The following is a 16,816-nucleotide window of genomic DNA, read 5'->3' as shown; positions in this document are numbered from 1 at the left end:
CTTTTCCACATAGTTAAAAATGTACTGCACAAGGAGAGACTATCCACTCAGGGTGTGCCCTCATGCAAACGAGAGCGGGCTCTCACTGTGAGGTAAGCGATTAGAAATGCTTTCTGCTGCTGAAAACTGAAAAGGACAAAAAGACAATGAAGGTGAAAAAATTTAGGAGCTGGCTGGCTGAGCAGCTGAATGGCCAAATTTGAGAAGGAAGACATTTCTTCATTCTGGCCAACTGTCCTTGTGAGATTCTTGAGTACTGGAAGGCATAAATAACTCCTTTCACAACGGTAAACAAATTGTGACTCTACTACAACACACAGTCGTCACAAGAGGTATATATATGGTCAAGTCTAAACACTGTGTAAGTGTTGTTGATTTGTATTCATTCAATAGATTCCCATGATACACAAACTATGGACATTAGTCTATAATATAGGCAGGATGGCTCTTCAATGGATGTTTAATAAATAGTGATATACTATATTCAATAAAATTTCTATTTAATTTGAATTCTTACAAAATATACAGCCCCTCTAACTTACAGTTTTCCCTTTGAAAGCAAGGGGTCATCATTTGAAACAATGCCCTCTGCCCCTACAAACTAACCATTTTAGTATCAAACCAAGTTTTAGAAATGTTTATAATCTCATTATATTTCCCCTCCCCTCATCCTACTTTTGCCTAGTAATTTGCTTACTCTGCCTCTCAGTTTTTCCAGATAAAGTAAACAACTGAATTTGTGCGGTTCACACAAATGCCACAATTGAGCCAGTTAGGTAACAGCAACTCTAAAAAAGAAAAGAGGAGAGTAAAAAAATGAAAAGCTAGAAGTCCTTTCATGTTAACATTTTATTTAAACCAGTACAAGCACCATGCTTAACAGAAGACTGTCCAAAATAAACATGCAATATGAACTTGCACAGACTGAAACCACAGTTTCAGAAGTTGTGCCAGCTGTTGATTTTGTTAAACGATGACAGGAAAACTGTTAAAATTCACAAGACTAAACCATTAATGTTTCAAGCCTCCTGAATGAGATTACATTGGACCATCTAAATCAGTGGGCACTACCCTGGCATGTTAGTGATCTCAAACAATATTCAAGTAATTACACATGTATGAACTATACTCCAAAAAGAAAACACAGTTTCTATCACAACCTTAATGTAGTTGTTTTAAAATATCATAGGAAGATGATCACTGGTTTGAAATGTCAAACAGCCTAAGAGGAAACAAATTTTTCAAGAATATTCAACTTGGGACCACTGGTGTTAAGTGGCCTGAGAGATTTACATTCTTCCAGAAATACAAAATAAGATTTGTCCAGAAATGTTTGAGACACTTCTTCACATAAGTTGTAAAGGCTCAAATTCTGTAGATTCCAGTATTATCAGTCTATTGAACAAACAGGGAAAGCAACCGTATTAAGAATATTTGAATTGATAGGTTACAAGTCACTCTCTATTTCCACCAAATATCAGCATTTAAACTCTTATGAAAATATGTTTTCATTACTAGTCCACATTATGGATGAATGACACTGCTCATGTTTTAAAGTAGTCCAACATATTTTTAAGCACACCTTCCTCACTATCTATGGGGATGGGGAACAAGGACAGCCAAATTTAATTTGGCAATACACTCCTTTAACTGGAAAAAATTTTAAGTGTCAGACCAGGATACAGTTTATGGCTACATTTGACTCCTTAAAATAGGAGACAAAAGGGAGAGAAAAGTGCTGACAGACATTTGTTACAAAGGTCATGTAGTGATGACAAGGCAAAATTTAGCAACACCCTCTCAAACAAGAGTGTGTTTAACCACACTAGGTATTCAGTAAACTTTTTAGAAATAGACAGTTTGAACATTTATTTTAGAAGTCAATTAAACAAAAACAGTCAAACAACTTTTTCCCTAATATAACTGCTTCAATACCAGAACAAAGTGAATACTATTCAAAACTCTTGACATTTTGGAATTTCAGCATAGTAACCTGAGAACAGTTTTCTTCATATGTCATTTATGTTGTCACAAAACCATACTGAAAAAACAGGCTGTGATTACTAGTCGGTTCTACTCTGACAACATCAGATGCTCTGCAGAACTTATGCAAGTCCAACAATTTCAAAACGAATTATGACTTAGAAGACCATGAAGGAGGTTCCCAGGAAAAAAGCTGCTGCCAAAAAGGAAAGATTAAGACTTAAGGCTGAATGGGAATGGCTGTGCCAGGAGTGGAATGTGGAAACTGGAATTATGAAATCTGGAGTTACTAACTGAGAGAAGGCAAAAAAGAGATTATATAGGATATATACTTTAAAAAATAAAAAAGAACAATGCAAAAATTTGGTTAGATGAACGGAAAATTTATATACAAGTCAGAGAATACTCTAGGGTAAAGGATCTATAACTCTCCCTATAGGACCACGGAAGTAAAAAAATGTTCTACTGATCCCCTAACCTCATCTATTGTCTTGCAAAAATACATATTGATATCAATAAGGAATCAGACAAGCTCAAAAAATCACAGTTCCCCTATTAGAGAATAGGGGAACCAAGAGTTCTGTGTATGAAGGTCAATATTATCTGACATTATAGAGGACTTTCCAATTAAATTAAAAAAAAAAAAAAACCACTTAAAACATGCAAGACAAAAGAAGGAACCTCACTATAAAAACACATTCTTGCAGCCCTAGATTCTCTTATTGCTGTGAACCAGATGAAACAAAACCTCATTTCCTTCGTTCAAAAACATTAGAAAAAGTCTCCATTCACTTGGATTTTACATTTGCATTTATGCAGAATTATAAGCATTTTTCTCCAGTATCAAAATAGCTGTTTAAAGAATTCTTAAACTTCCTGGGTGAAGCTCTCCCTCTCTCTCTGGAAATTGGAATTAAGAACCCTTCCCATTCAGTTACCAAAACAAATACCCCTGTATCACTTCCTCATCTCCAACTAACTTCCTATTGCTTCCTGTTTTATAGATTAGTGAAGCCAAACAGTGTTGGGAATAGAAGATCCCATATTACAAAAATTCCAACTATCTTTACCTCTTTATTAAAGTTGGCACAGAAACCTCAAAAAAATGCAAAGCACATACGAATGGGAGATACACCAAAATTTAAAAAAAAAAAGCCTTTGCTAGCTTTGAAATGATTAAGATTATTCTTAATATCAGAATTAACTCACCAAATTTGGATGGTCTTTAGATTCTCAAGACCTTTTGTCAAATTAATGTCAAAAGAATCTTAGTTACTTATATGTTTTTAAAGTACACTATATATCAGAATCTTTGCTTTAAAAATGCCAAGGATACCATCATCTAACAAGACAGGTGTCCAGTTTAGAATACCTTCTGACATTGAGGATATAAGATGAGATTTCTATCAATGCGTTAATGTTATTAACTATGGCCAGTTTTAAGATAAGCAATTTTTTCCTATGGCACAAAACTAATCACAAATAGGTCCCAAACTATAACTTTCAACTGCCATATATTCACCAATGCAAGTAGACAGCTGGAATTTTTAAAATATCAACTTGATTTTACTACAAATTTCACATATTAGAAAACTGTTTTACTTGGACCCTTTACAAAAGTATTAATTTCACCAAATCTGGAATACTGGCAGTGTAGTCTTCAACTAACTTTAAAGCTAACAAATCAAAGGCACAGTATTAACACATGTAAAATAACTAGTATTCACAGGACAACATTAAAAGGTCCTTTATAAATAAAGTATTACTAACCTAGATTTAAGATTATTTAGAAATGACATAACTAAAAATGAAGCCCTTGATGAGTTACAATCCATCAACTTCTAAGACTAAAATGCTATTTTCCATGAAGAGAAAACCTAATGGTCATAACTTTATTATAAAATCTAACTTCCAGACCTTAAAAATGAGCAACTGATGAAAAGTTTCTGGACGTGATTAAAAAGATATAGAAAACTAAAGAAGGCATGGGATTGATGGAAAAACTATTTGTAGTGCAGATTATAGCACAGTAAATTATTATTCATGGCTCAAAATTCAGTCACTTAAATCTTTTATCCCAAATTGATTTCAAAGATTTGACAAGTGATAATATGCTATTTTCATATATAAACTGCTAATATCCAGTATTTGTCAAAAGGAGGCAACTGTTGTCTATCACAATCTAATAACCACTTTCCAATGGTGTCTGTAAATAGTAACAAATTCTGAACTGTAAGTTATAGAAATTAGTCACAAGAGTGCAAAAAGTCCCTGGAGAGAAGTAGTCCACCTAACAATTACAAATATAAGGAAACACTTTACAAAGTTTCATTACTATGAAGATGATTTCTTCTTTGTTCAAACTTTGAACAAATGAGAATTTTTCTTTACTGCAGGTAACAAACTGTAAATAACAGTGCATTTTTAGGCATAAATAAGTATTTATGTCTGGTTCCAGTATGGTCAGGTTAATACATAAATACTTTAGAAACACAGAAGTTCACATTAGTGGAAAAATCCAAGTTTCTCACGTAACCATTCTTCAGTTAGGTCTTCGGTATTTCTTATTTCAAATACCTTAAGAAAAAAAAATCAAATATGTTGCATATTTGAGTATTAAATACCAAATTATCCTTCCTTTCAGTCAACATGGCTTAATCTGTGTAAATTACCTTCACTTTTTCTTAAATGAGAGGGACTCAGTTACCAAAGTTTAGCAGTCAAGATGGCATAAAATCAAAACTCTCTTAAAAGCACATATCTACAAATGTTCTAAAAGAGTAATTTTGTAAATATTACCCACTAAAAGAGAGACCCAAGGGTACACAACTAAAATCAATCCAGTTAGGAACTCGAAGAATGTGTGCTGATCCTCTACAGAAGGAGGAAACACCAGGCGTTTTAGATTAGTAGTCCATCGCCAAAAATCTCCAGTCAGAATCTCAACACACAAAGGCCCACAAAGTAGAATGGGCATAAAAAAACAACATAATACAGCAGGTAGGATGGGATTTCAGGCCAGATGTTATGAAAGAACCTTAGATCTTACATGTACTGATGAGCAACCCTCGGTAAGTCATTCATTACAGTTAAGAACAGGAGTTTCACCATCAACTTACAAAGCTGTGGGGAGGATTCAATCAGATTATATATAAGAGTAACCTGTAAATTGTCATGCCTTAATTGGTGGCTCAGATAGTCTGCCTGCAATGTGCAAGACCTGGGTTCGAACCCTGGGTCGGGAAGATCCCCTGGAGAAGGAAATGGCAACCCACTCCAGTATTCTTGCCTGGAAAATTCCATGGAGGGAGGAGCCTGGTAGGCCCACAGTCCATGGGGTCGCAAAGAGTCAGAAACGACTAAGCGACTTCACTTTAATTCCAACACTTTAGGGCATGTCTGGGATTAGAACAGACATGAGGCTGTTAGCAGAGCTCCTTTCTAACCACTGAGAGTCACTTTAGAGTACTCCTATGGTACAAATGAGGGAAAGTAACGTCTATAAGTTGGTGGAATTGGTGACAATCATGTGGGTTAAAGGGAAAAAGCAGAAGGCACTTAAAAACATCCCCTGAGTTAATGATTAAGCATCCAAGGGGGAAACACTGAGACTGTCCTTAAAATAACACCTGAAAGAAAGTATTATTAAAATTCCAGTGATGTAAAATTCTATTTCAAGACCTTCAATGTATATACTTTTTCAACTCAAACTAAAACATGGAAGTTAAAAGTTTGAGAGTAAGTACCATTCTTACCTTTAATTTTCAAAAATGCCATAAAATAGAACATGTTAAATCTTAAAACAGGTGTCTTATATGAAACAGAATGTTCTAATTTAATAAAGCTAATAAGCATTCTTGGTTTTATTTTAGATTTGGAAACAACACAGTTAACTGCAGAGTATGGAATCCCTGCACAGAATTTGGTTCATTTAGTTTATGGTAAAGGGCTCAGAGAGGCTTCAAATGCTGAATTTATCTACTAGAGATTACATTATGGAAAATTAAAAATTCTCAAAAGATTGAACAGTTTTCTACAGGGGCCTACATTTTGAATGTGAGTTCTTGTAATCAATGTGTAATTTTCATTCAAAAAACATGTGCTCAGTCATGTCCAACTCTTTGCGACCCTCTGGAATACAGTTCGCCAGGCTCTTGTCCATGAGATTTCCCAGGCAAGAACACTGGAGGGGGTTGCCGTTTCCTCCTCCAGGGATCCTCCTGACCCGGGGATCGAACCCGGGTCTCCTGCAACTCTGCACTGGTAGGCAGATTCTTTACCACTGAGCCATCTGGAAGCCCTCAAAAATCACACTTTTGGTTAAATACTTATATAATTCTATGTCCAACTAGTGAAAAAACTCTAGTTTACTGCTCTGTTCTAAATAACTCTCACCTACATAAAGAAATACTGAACTCTTCAGATTACTTAGGTATCGCTCCATTTACAAAGAGAAAACACTGTCTCAACGTTAGTCAAATATAAATACCACCTTAGTAAGTTCAGCTGTTTGGACTAGCTTATTCTTACTCCCAGCATACATCATCTGTTGTTCAGGCTTACATCCTGGAAGAGAGAGATCAGAGTAGAAATGAGACTTAAATTTTTAAACAGTGATGAGTTTTCATTATTTACTTGATAAAAGACACATTTAGCATTTCCTATGCTATCAAGTTTACAAAAGTCCTGTCTAAATATGTAAGGGCTTGAGAGTGTTATACTGCATACCATCTGCACAAAGATAAATAGCTGTATTACTAATGAACAAGGCTTTAGGTCAGCAAAAATAAATGAGGCTAGATCTATACAGATCTTGACTTTCAGAACCTTGTGAATGCTTCAAAATTTTTCAGAACTACCTTAATCAAGATCAGTTTTACAGATACCTAATATATGTAAGTTTTGGGATGTGGTTGGGTCAGTGGGGTGAAGAGATTGGCTCTGAAAAAAATGTAGTCTGTTTACACATTAAAAGAAGCTTCAGTATATTTTAAGTGCTACATATATGATACAAATAATAAAGATCAAGGAGGAGTTCAGTGAGCACAAGTTTATTGTGGGCTTGAATGGTGGTGGCAGAGGGAGTTCTGGTGATAAATGGATACTTTAAACACCAACAAACCACATTAATATCCAATGTAAGCTACTCTGAGACCATTCTCAAGATTATGGACGTATCACTGACAACTACTATTTTCAGGATAAACACCAACTATGTATCATAATTGTACACAAAGTTTACATAAAAATAAAATACAGAAGAAAATGTACTTTTGATATTTTAAAATGTCATTTCAAATTCATTAAAAATACATATACAATTTGACCTAACAACTACACTTCTAGGAATTTATCCTTAAAAAAGGCAAGTTTTTACAGTAACTTCTTTTTAGGGATGTATTCCCATGTGCATGTGTGTGCACACACAGTACAATTAATTCAACATTTTCCATCCTTAAAACAAGCATAAAATTCATCTAGCACAAAAGGTTTAATTTGATCAGAACCAGATACACACTATTTAAAGAAATTCACTTACCTACAGGACTGGAGAAAATGAAGCACAGAGGGTATGAAACTCTTCCATCATCATGTTGATACTTATAACTATACACAATGAAGGTTTTTCTCAAGTTAAAGAAACTACAATTATTTCTCTATTTCAGACAAGTACTTATCAACAAAGTTCTAAAGGACAATACACACCTGCTGAGCCAGTGAGTGGCAAATTTCTATCCTATTCATTTAGGTCACACTTTCATTATTCATTATCTTGCCAAAAAATTATAAATGGGCCCCAAAGACATTAAAATCATATACTCTCACAAATACATTTATTAAAAGTATAGACTTAATGTGGATTTTTTTCTTTCTCAATTTTTATTATATGCAACAATAAAAGGAATTTAAATAAACAATATCCATCAACTTTTTGGGCCTTTTCCAGTATGTACATACATTTTAATTTGGTCGTAACCATGGTGTAGGGCTTCCTAGGTAGCACCAGTGGTAACAAACCCAGCTGCCAATGCAGGAGACATGAGATATGGATTCAATCTCTGGGTTGGGAAGATCCCCTGGAGGAGGGCATGGCAACCCACTCCAGTATTCTTGCCTGGAAAATCCCATGGACAAAGGAGCCTGGTGAGGCATGGTCTATGGGGTTGCAGAGTCAGACATGACAGAAGCAACTTAGCATGCATGGTGTAAAAGAAAATTTTGTAAAAAATGTACCTTAAAAGTTGAACAAATGAACTTCATAAATAAAATTGTAACCAATAAAAATAAACATCTTTTTAAAGCACTAAGAAAAGGATATCGAGGTTGTCGCTCAGGTAGTTCATCTTTAAGTTCATCTGGTGAAATACCCTAGCACCATAAAGAAAACAACTTTTAACCATTTTCTTATCCATAGATTCTTAAGAGATATATTGAGGACCCATTCTACTAATAGGTATAAATTCATAACTTTATACCACATCATAACATTTTATCTTACTAAATTGTACATAAGCTGAGGTTACTAAAACCTCAATTCAATGAAAGCCCACCCCAACCCACTCAGCTTAGCTCTGTTAATTAACAAAACATGGGGCTGAGAAGCAGCATAGTCGATGCTCATGTTCCAACTGTCAGGAAATACTGAGTGAGATAAACCAACCCCTCAGAGCAAACAATAGTATCTGATTCAGGGGGGAAAAGTTAATTTCTTTTCACTCTAAATTGGTTACTTAACTTGACAATCTAAATACTCAGGCTATAGGGTTTTAATTTGTAATTACTGGCCAATCAACTTAGAAGCAAGTTTTTACCAGACATATAGCCCTAACTTCTACTGCTTATGACCTGGATTTCATTAATGCTTTATTGAAGGTGATTATATTAGCAAGACAATCCACTACATAATAATTAACATGTGCTTTTCATGAATAATGAACATATACAATGGTTTAGAACTAACTTTAGAAGTACATGTTACTAATGTTACATCTTTTGGGTGATAATAATTACTTAACTATAAAGCTGTATTTAGCTGTTCAAACAAACCTCAAGCTCTTCATCCAGCACCACCAGGCGTTTATCCTTATCAATTTTCACTAAAATAAAAATATAATATGAGTAAACTGTGATTCATGACATTGATCTACCCAACCCGCAGCTTCCTAGCTCTTTTATTGGTATCCAAAATTAAAACATAAAGAAACACAAGCATACAATTCATTTGCAGTTTTAGTTTATGGTCTGTCAGCTAGCTTTGCTTTTCAAGCAGTCAGCATTTAAAAGCTTTTACCCATAATTCCCAGTACCTAATTTGCTTACTTAGAACTTTATGTCAACACCTTACATTTACTGTGTATATGAAGAATTTTGCAACTCAAACCCAACCTCTTGCATGATTAGAAAAGGTCTGAAAAGGTCACTGTGACTGAGACTGGCTTATTGAACGTGGTTAGAAAGTGGTTAAAACTACAAGCGAAAAGTGGACAAGGGTCAGGACAGAACAATCACCAGGTTCCCAGCTTCTCAAGAGTCAGGATTTCATGGTGCAGGATGAGTATTCCGAGACAGTGAATTACCAAAGAGCAGTGATATCTCTACTCAAATACACGTAACATAATCTGAAGCCAAACTGAAATATGTTTAGATAACCTATGCCTCTATTCTTTTCCATTACCCTGAAAGTTACCATTTTTGATTCTGCACTAATTTCATAGTAAATCCTGTGAGACACGATACGATCTCAAATAGCTTTACTCTTTGTGGTAAAATGGCACTGTCACACTTTGTCACTTCTAAGAACTGTATGCCGGCATTGTAGTATTTGTTTGTAAAAGAACCATAATTCAACAAGCTGTCACCGCCTCACTAATTCACATCTTCCAGATGTATCTCTGTGAGTATATATAGTTTTACATTCTCACCCCCTCATTCATCTTTCTAAATCATTACCCACATATAAAATATTACCTAAGAATACAAACGGAAAGGCAATGGCAACCCACTCCAGTATTCTTGCCTGGCAAATCCCATGGACGGAGGAGCCTGGTAGGCTGCAGTCCATGGGGTCACTAGGAGTCGGACACGACTGAGCGACTTTACTTTCACTTTTCACTCTCATGCATTGGAGAAGGCAACGGCAACCCACTCCAGTGTTCTAGCCTGGAGAATCCCAGGGATGGGGGAGCCTGGTAGGATGCCCTCTCTGGGGTTGCACAGAGTCGGACACGACTGAAGCACAGTAGCAGCAAGAATACAAAAGAAATCTACATAACATCACATACAGTTCACACTGGAAGAGGCAATATGCAAATCACTCTTTCCATAATCAAAACTCAATGACACTTAGAAGTATTCTCCGTGAAACCAGAATTCAAGTCTAGAAGTAAGACCTCAAGTCACTTTGAACACAATGCTGAACTTTATCACTTTAGGTGTGGGCAAAGGTTTCTGCTTGAGGGTGAATGGCCAGGCTGTTTTTGCCCCCAGATAAGTTAAAGGATGGAACTGGATGGGGCACTACAAATGACCAAGTGCCCAAGAAGACGATCCTCTTCTCCAGAGATGTGTAGGCAGTGAGGGGGAGGTGAAACACTCTGCCTCTGTTCTCTGACAATAACTCTTACTTTTTAAACTGACCCAACAGGCTTGGGGGTGAGGGGCTGGGTAGGGGGGACAGGGTTGGGAATTAAAACAGGAGATAAATTACTTTCTAAAGGTTCAGGTTATTGGATGCAGCTATAGGATAAAAGGATAAAACCAAACTAAGATGATGGAATGGAGACAATCATGTTTAGCTTACTTATAATAGCAGCATTGTTTGTTTCTTTGCGAAAACGAAACTTTCTCAGCTTTTCCACTAAATCTTCAGCAACATCACAAACCACCAAAGACTCACTCTAGAAAAGAAAAAAAACCATGTTATCAAATGCCATGACTCCAACATATATGTACACCTTAAAGCTATAAAACCTAATACGTTTAAGAAGGTATATGGACATCTACAAATGTCGTAATGTATTAACAGGAAACACATGAACGCTTAAAGGGCTTTTAAATCTACCAAGCCTTGCGTTGGCATCATTAAATTATTCACATTTGTTCATCTTATATGTAGGGTATACTTTAACTTCCTCTTTGACTACTAAGTATCTCAAAGAACTAGATATATACTAACGTGCAATTTCATCAGAACTGGAGAGGAAGAAAAGAATATATAGCTGTTAGGAAGTATAATATTTTTCACTATGCAGGAAGAGCAGGAAAATCATTTTATTGCACTTAAGAGTTAATAAGGCTTTAGTTCATTTTTGAGTCCAGCACAACTATGAAAAACTAAAACTAAGCAAAAGAATGGAAAATAAACCGTAAGAGTAAAGACCAACTACTATTTTATGTCTTAAATGACTATGGGAATCAAAAAAAGGGAGCTATTAAGAAATGTGAAAGCAAAAGCAGATGAAACGAATATTAAAAACTCAAAGAACCTTTTATAAATTATGAAAAAATATTAAGAGACTCTGCTCCAAAAATCTAACAAGGAAAAGCACGCTTCAGTTGGCGTTAGGGTCAGGTGGTACAAATGACTTATTGATTGCAAGCAGGAAGATGGAAATCTGTCTTTAATGTATAAAAGTTCAAATACATAGAAAATTAGAGAAATTCTGTGAAATCTTATGCACTTAACACTCAGCTTCAACCATTATCAATACATGCTAATCTGATCTCATCCAAAACCTTCAATACTGCTCCCATGGACCATCACACAGCAAAGGTCAATGATCATTTTACCTACAAATATTTTAATACATATTAATAAAATGATATATGCCATTGAAAACACAGACAATAATCATAAGTTCAGTCCACTTGGTCGTGTCCAACTCTTTGCGACCCCATGGACTGCAGCATGCCAGGCCTCAATGTCCATCACCAACTCCTGGAGTTTACTTAAACTCATGTCCATTGAGTCGGCGATGCCATCCAACCATCTCATCCTGTCTTCCCCTTCTCCTCCTGCCTTCAATCTTTCCCTGCATCAGGGTTTTTTCAAATGAGTCAGTTCTTCGCATCAGGTGGCCAAAGTATTGGAGTTTCAGCTGTGACAGTGCTGCACTCAATATGCCAGCAAACTCAGCAGTGGCCACAGGACTGGAAAAGGTCAGTTTTCATTTCAATTCCAAAGAAAGGCAATGCCAATGAATGTTCAAACTACCACACAATTGCACTCATCTCACACACTAGCAAAGTAATGCTCAAAATTCTCCAAGCCAGGCTTCAACAGTATGTGAACTGTGAAGTTACAGATGTTCAAGCTGGATTTAGAAAAGGCAGAGGAACCAGAGATCAAATTGCCAACATCCACTGGATCATCAAAAAAGAGAGTTCCAGAAAAACATCTACTTCTGCTTTATTGACTACGCCAAAGCCTTTGACTGTGTGGATCACAACAAACTGTGGGGAGACAATATGTCACCTAAAAATAATAATTCTAGTCTCGATTATTCACATAGAGTTCAAAGTTCAAATTTCCCTCATTTTTTTTTCTTTTTTAACAGTCAGTTTGATTGAGTCAGGTACCAAAGAAGGTCCACATTCTTCAGTTACTTCATGTATGGGGTTTCCACCTCCAATTCTTCAGAAAATTAAAAGAGTTTTGATAACAATGCCAAATACAAGTGTCTCATTACAGTCCAAAAGAACTAAGGATTCAAATTTTAAGTTAAAATTAAATAAAAGTCTGCTTTTTCACCCTGTGTTGGGTAAATAAGAGCATATGTTACAACATTAAATGGCCATCAATTTTAAGTTGTCCTTTAAATTCGTAACACTGGTAATATATAAGCTGTGATACACCACAGAATGTACTATTTATAGTTAGAAAATACATCCCACCAATACATATTTTCCAATAAATTAAGCTCCTGCAGGAGTCATGTATGTCCATCCTTTTACTTCTCTTTAGAGAAAGGAATGCTAAGTCATACGAGGTTCCTATAGTATTCAAGCCTAGTCTATTTTTTCCTATCTTTCAAGAAAGACACACAAATCGGAAAACTAGCACTTCCAATCTCTTGTCAACCAAAACCAAAGGTAGAGCCCGTTAGTAGAAACAAATAAATACTTTAGATTCTTATAGGCAAAAAGCGATTTGTCACGACTCTATCTTAAGGTTCTGATACCCAGAACTGCTTATGCAATTCTGACACCTTAGGGATAGCAAACCAAGTGAAAAACATGCTGTGGTTGAATCTATAAAGCTTTTTTCCCATTCTCACTCCTCCCAATACCATAAGGTCAAAAATTCCTTCCTACAAGAAAAAGAACTGCAATTCAGCCAACTCTTAACAGTTTCCAGTTAATAGATGCATTTAAGAATAACACCCTGAAAACAACACTACACAGTAAATATTAACACACAAAGTGGGAAGCTTGAACTCAAGTAGTCATTTATTGGATAATCCACACAATGAACATTTAATGAATGTCAGGATGTGCTAAGTGTTAGAAACACAATGACATAAAATAGATTTAAACTGTGGGCCTGACCTAAAGAGCTTATAAAGTCTATTACAGAATAGGTCTACATCAAAATTATCAGGCAAAAAAACACACACTTGTTTGTATAACAACTAGGAAAAGACCTAGGAAAGAGAGAAACTCGATGCTATGAGAACTTAATGACTAGCCAAAACAGCACAGTTACAGGAAGCCTGCCTGAAAAAGGCATCTAAAGGACCAAAATTGCCTATACAAAGATCCTTTGATTAAAGTGAGCACAGCACATATAAGATAATCAAAGGCCAGCGTGATTCAAGCACAGAGAATGAGCTGTAACACGTACAAGAGGAGGCTGGCAGGTGTTGGACATGGGTGCAGTGGGTCATGTTAAGTATTTTGGTCTCTATATGAGCAAAGGGAAGCCACCAAGGTGTTTTAAGCAGGGAAAACAATCAGATTTGCATGTAGGAAATAGGCAGAGAGGTTAAAGAGCAAGACTAGTTAACTGGCAAGGCTAATCCAGGTGAGAAGTGAAACACAGCTTAGACATGTTGATGAAAAGAAACATAAGTAGGTGAATTTCTATTAATACTTGTTAACATGTATTAAACACTATAAGAAAACACTGTGCTATGTCCTTTCATAGATCCTCAAAACAATCCCATTTTAGATGAGTATTATATTATCCCCAATGTGAAAGAAACTAGGACTAAGAGAGGTTAAGTATCTTCCTCAGAGTTACGCAACTAGGGGAGCCAGGATTCTAGCCAGAGAGCCTGACTATCTAGCCCACTCTCTGAACCACCACCAAGGACCTGGTGACAGACTGAATACTAGGTGGGGTAGATTAGGAAAAAAGGTGGCTCCTAAACTTCTTGCTTATGTAAAACACTTAAATGGTGCTACCTTTCACTGAGTTAAGGAACACTAGGTTTATAGAGGGGGCTTTTTTGAGACACTCAAGTGGGTAAAGGCTTCCTAGGAAATCTGGGCTGGATCTCAGAAGCAAGGTCTGCCATACAAATTCCCAAGTCATCTACACACAGGTAGGTGCTAACTGAAGCTATGAGTGTAGGTAAGAAAGGAAGGAGAAAAAATACAGAATGGAAAATGAAGCATTAAAATGGAGCCCAGGACTCCTACTTGTGAGGTACAGGGAAGGACTGCATGGGACACAGATAGACCCACAATAGGAGAAGCACTACAGTTCTGTATCTGAAACATCCAAGGAAAGAGAACGCTTCAAAGAGGAGAGCGCTGTCAACACCCAGAATGCAGCTGAAAGATCAGAAAAGATGAGAATTGAAGAGAGAGTCCCTTAGCTTTAGTGACCATGACAATATCTATTCGGTGGAAGTGGGTTGAGCAATAAGTGGGAGGTCAGAGACGGGAACAGTGGGGTTTTTGTGTTTTGCTTCTAATGAAAGAAAAGCATATTTTAAAACCCGATGGGAAAGATCCAGGAGATCCTCGTGGGTAACTGATTTAATTCTCCACTATTTTTGAGCGTGGAGTCAAACCAGAGCCCCCGGACCACGAAAGACCAAGCTTTTGACAGTCAATGAAAGGTCAAGCGCCAAAGCACTGGGTTAAAAGATTTCCAAGCAAGGATAAGCAGAAATCCATAGAGCCAGGCCGGGAGGAGGAGGAGACAGAGGCTACGGCGAGGCCGAGAAAATGGAATCAGAATTCGAACCCTCCCCCAAAGGCGGCCAGGCGTTAAGAGCTCGGCGCCCACCGACCCCTCAGGCCTGGCCTGGGCCCTGACAGAGAAGCTAGCGTCTGGGGGAGCCCTCAGTTGGGCCAGACCCCTGGCCCCTCCGATTTTTCAATGTAGGGGCTGTGACTCTCCATCCAGAAGGATTCGGTGAGCACGACCCATCCCTACTGGCCGCACCCTAGTCACCGAGCCCGCTAGGCGGGTCAACCGCGGGCCCGGCAGGATGTTGCTGCTCTTGGGCGAGGCGGCAGCGGCGGCGGCCAGAAGACAAGGCTCCGACTGTGGGTACCCGCCAGCAGCCCGGCCGGAAGCGGCCGCCGACCCACCCCGGGCGATGCCCGCCGATACCGGCTCTGGGAAACAGGAAAGTCCGGCGGGCTGACCCGGCCCTTCGGCCAGCCCCCGCCCTCCCCAGGGGCAACTCACCATTTTCCTTCCGGCCGGCAGTAGCCTTTCGCCGTCCCTCGGGCCCCTTTAAGAATAGCACGGCAGCCACCTCCCTTCCTGCCCGGCGCCTGGCAGAACCGCCCCCACTGAAAGACGTAGCAACGGCAGGCCGTCACGTGACGGGGGACGGCGGGTGGCGCGGCTCAAAATTAAATCAGAACGCGAGCGCCTCCTCCCAACCCTTATGGAGGAGGATGTCCTGTTGGATCCGGAGTGAGCGGCGGTGCCAAAATGCACTCAAGATTTATGTCAGTTTTTGCTTCCTTTTAACATTCCTCAAGTTCTGAGTGCAGTTTCCTGGTGACATGATTAAGTCCACGATTTCAGTGATAAATATGAAGGTTATCCCCAGCCTACCTTACAAATTACACACCTAGGTACACCTGCCTTCCCTCCCATCCTCTTTGGAATCTTGTTTTCCCCCCTCCCCAACCACCTTCCGATACTTGGTTAACACATTTGTTTCCTCAGTGGAGTTTATTTATTGAAGTATGATTGAATGATGATTGATGTCTGGATGAATGCTCTCGTCGTTGCCTAATCTCTCACTAAGAATTAGTTTCTGACTTACACAGCTCAGTTCTGTCACTCAGTCATGTCCGACTCTTTGCGACCCCATGCACACCAGGCTTCCCTGTCCATCAACACCCGGAGCTTGCTCAAACTTATGTCCAGACCGTCGGTGATAACATCCAACCATCTCATCCTCTGTCGTCCCCTTCTCCTGCCTTCAATCTTTCCCAGCATCAGAGTCTTTTCCAGTGAGTGGCCCTTTGCATCAGGTCGCCAAAGTATTGGAGATTCAGCGTCAGCATCAGTCCTTCCAATGAATATTCAGGACTGATTTCCTTTAGGATGGACTTGTTGGATCTCCTTGCAGTCCAAGGGACTCTCAAGAGTCTTCTCCAACACCACAGTTCAGAAGCATCAATTCTTTGGTGCTCAGCTTTCTTTATAGTCCAGCTCTCACATCCATACATGACTGCTGGAAAAACCATAGCTTTGACTAGACGGACTTTTGTTGGTAAAGTAATATCTCTGCTTTTTAATATGCTGTCTAGGTTGGTCATAGCTTTTCTTCCAAGGAGCAAGCATCTTTTAATTTCATGGCTGCAGTCACCATCTGCGGTGCCCAAAAAATAAAGTCACTAATTGTTCCATTGTTTC

At 38.1% G+C, this 16,816-nt stretch overlaps 1 protein-coding gene across 1 annotated transcript; it reads right to left on the bottom strand.

Annotated features, from left to right (window-relative positions):
- Window positions 1-831: 831 nt before the first annotated feature.
- GMFB (glia maturation factor beta) lies at window positions 832-15,760 on the bottom strand. The gene is made up of 7 exons (XM_040226402.1): window positions 15,629-15,760; window positions 10,784-10,880; window positions 9,031-9,080; window positions 8,303-8,352; window positions 7,523-7,605; window positions 6,476-6,549; window positions 832-4,560 (listed from the first exon to the last, which is right to left on the bottom strand). The coding sequence occupies exons 1-7, from the start codon at window positions 15,629-15,631 to the stop codon at window positions 4,489-4,491; spliced, it is 429 nt and encodes a 142-aa protein (XP_040082336.1). The 5' UTR covers window positions 15,632-15,760; the 3' UTR covers window positions 832-4,488.
- Between the last annotated feature and the right edge of the window lie 1,056 nt (window positions 15,761-16,816).

Source organism: Oryx dammah, unplaced genomic scaffold, assembly GCF_014754425.2.
Source record: "Oryx dammah isolate SB20612 unplaced genomic scaffold, SCBI_Odam_1.1 HiC_scaffold_26, whole genome shotgun sequence".
NCBI lineage: Eukaryota > Metazoa > Chordata > Mammalia > Artiodactyla > Bovidae > Oryx > Oryx dammah.
The sequence above is the reverse complement of the archived record's forward strand: the minus strand, read 5'-3'. Positions and strand labels throughout refer to the sequence as shown.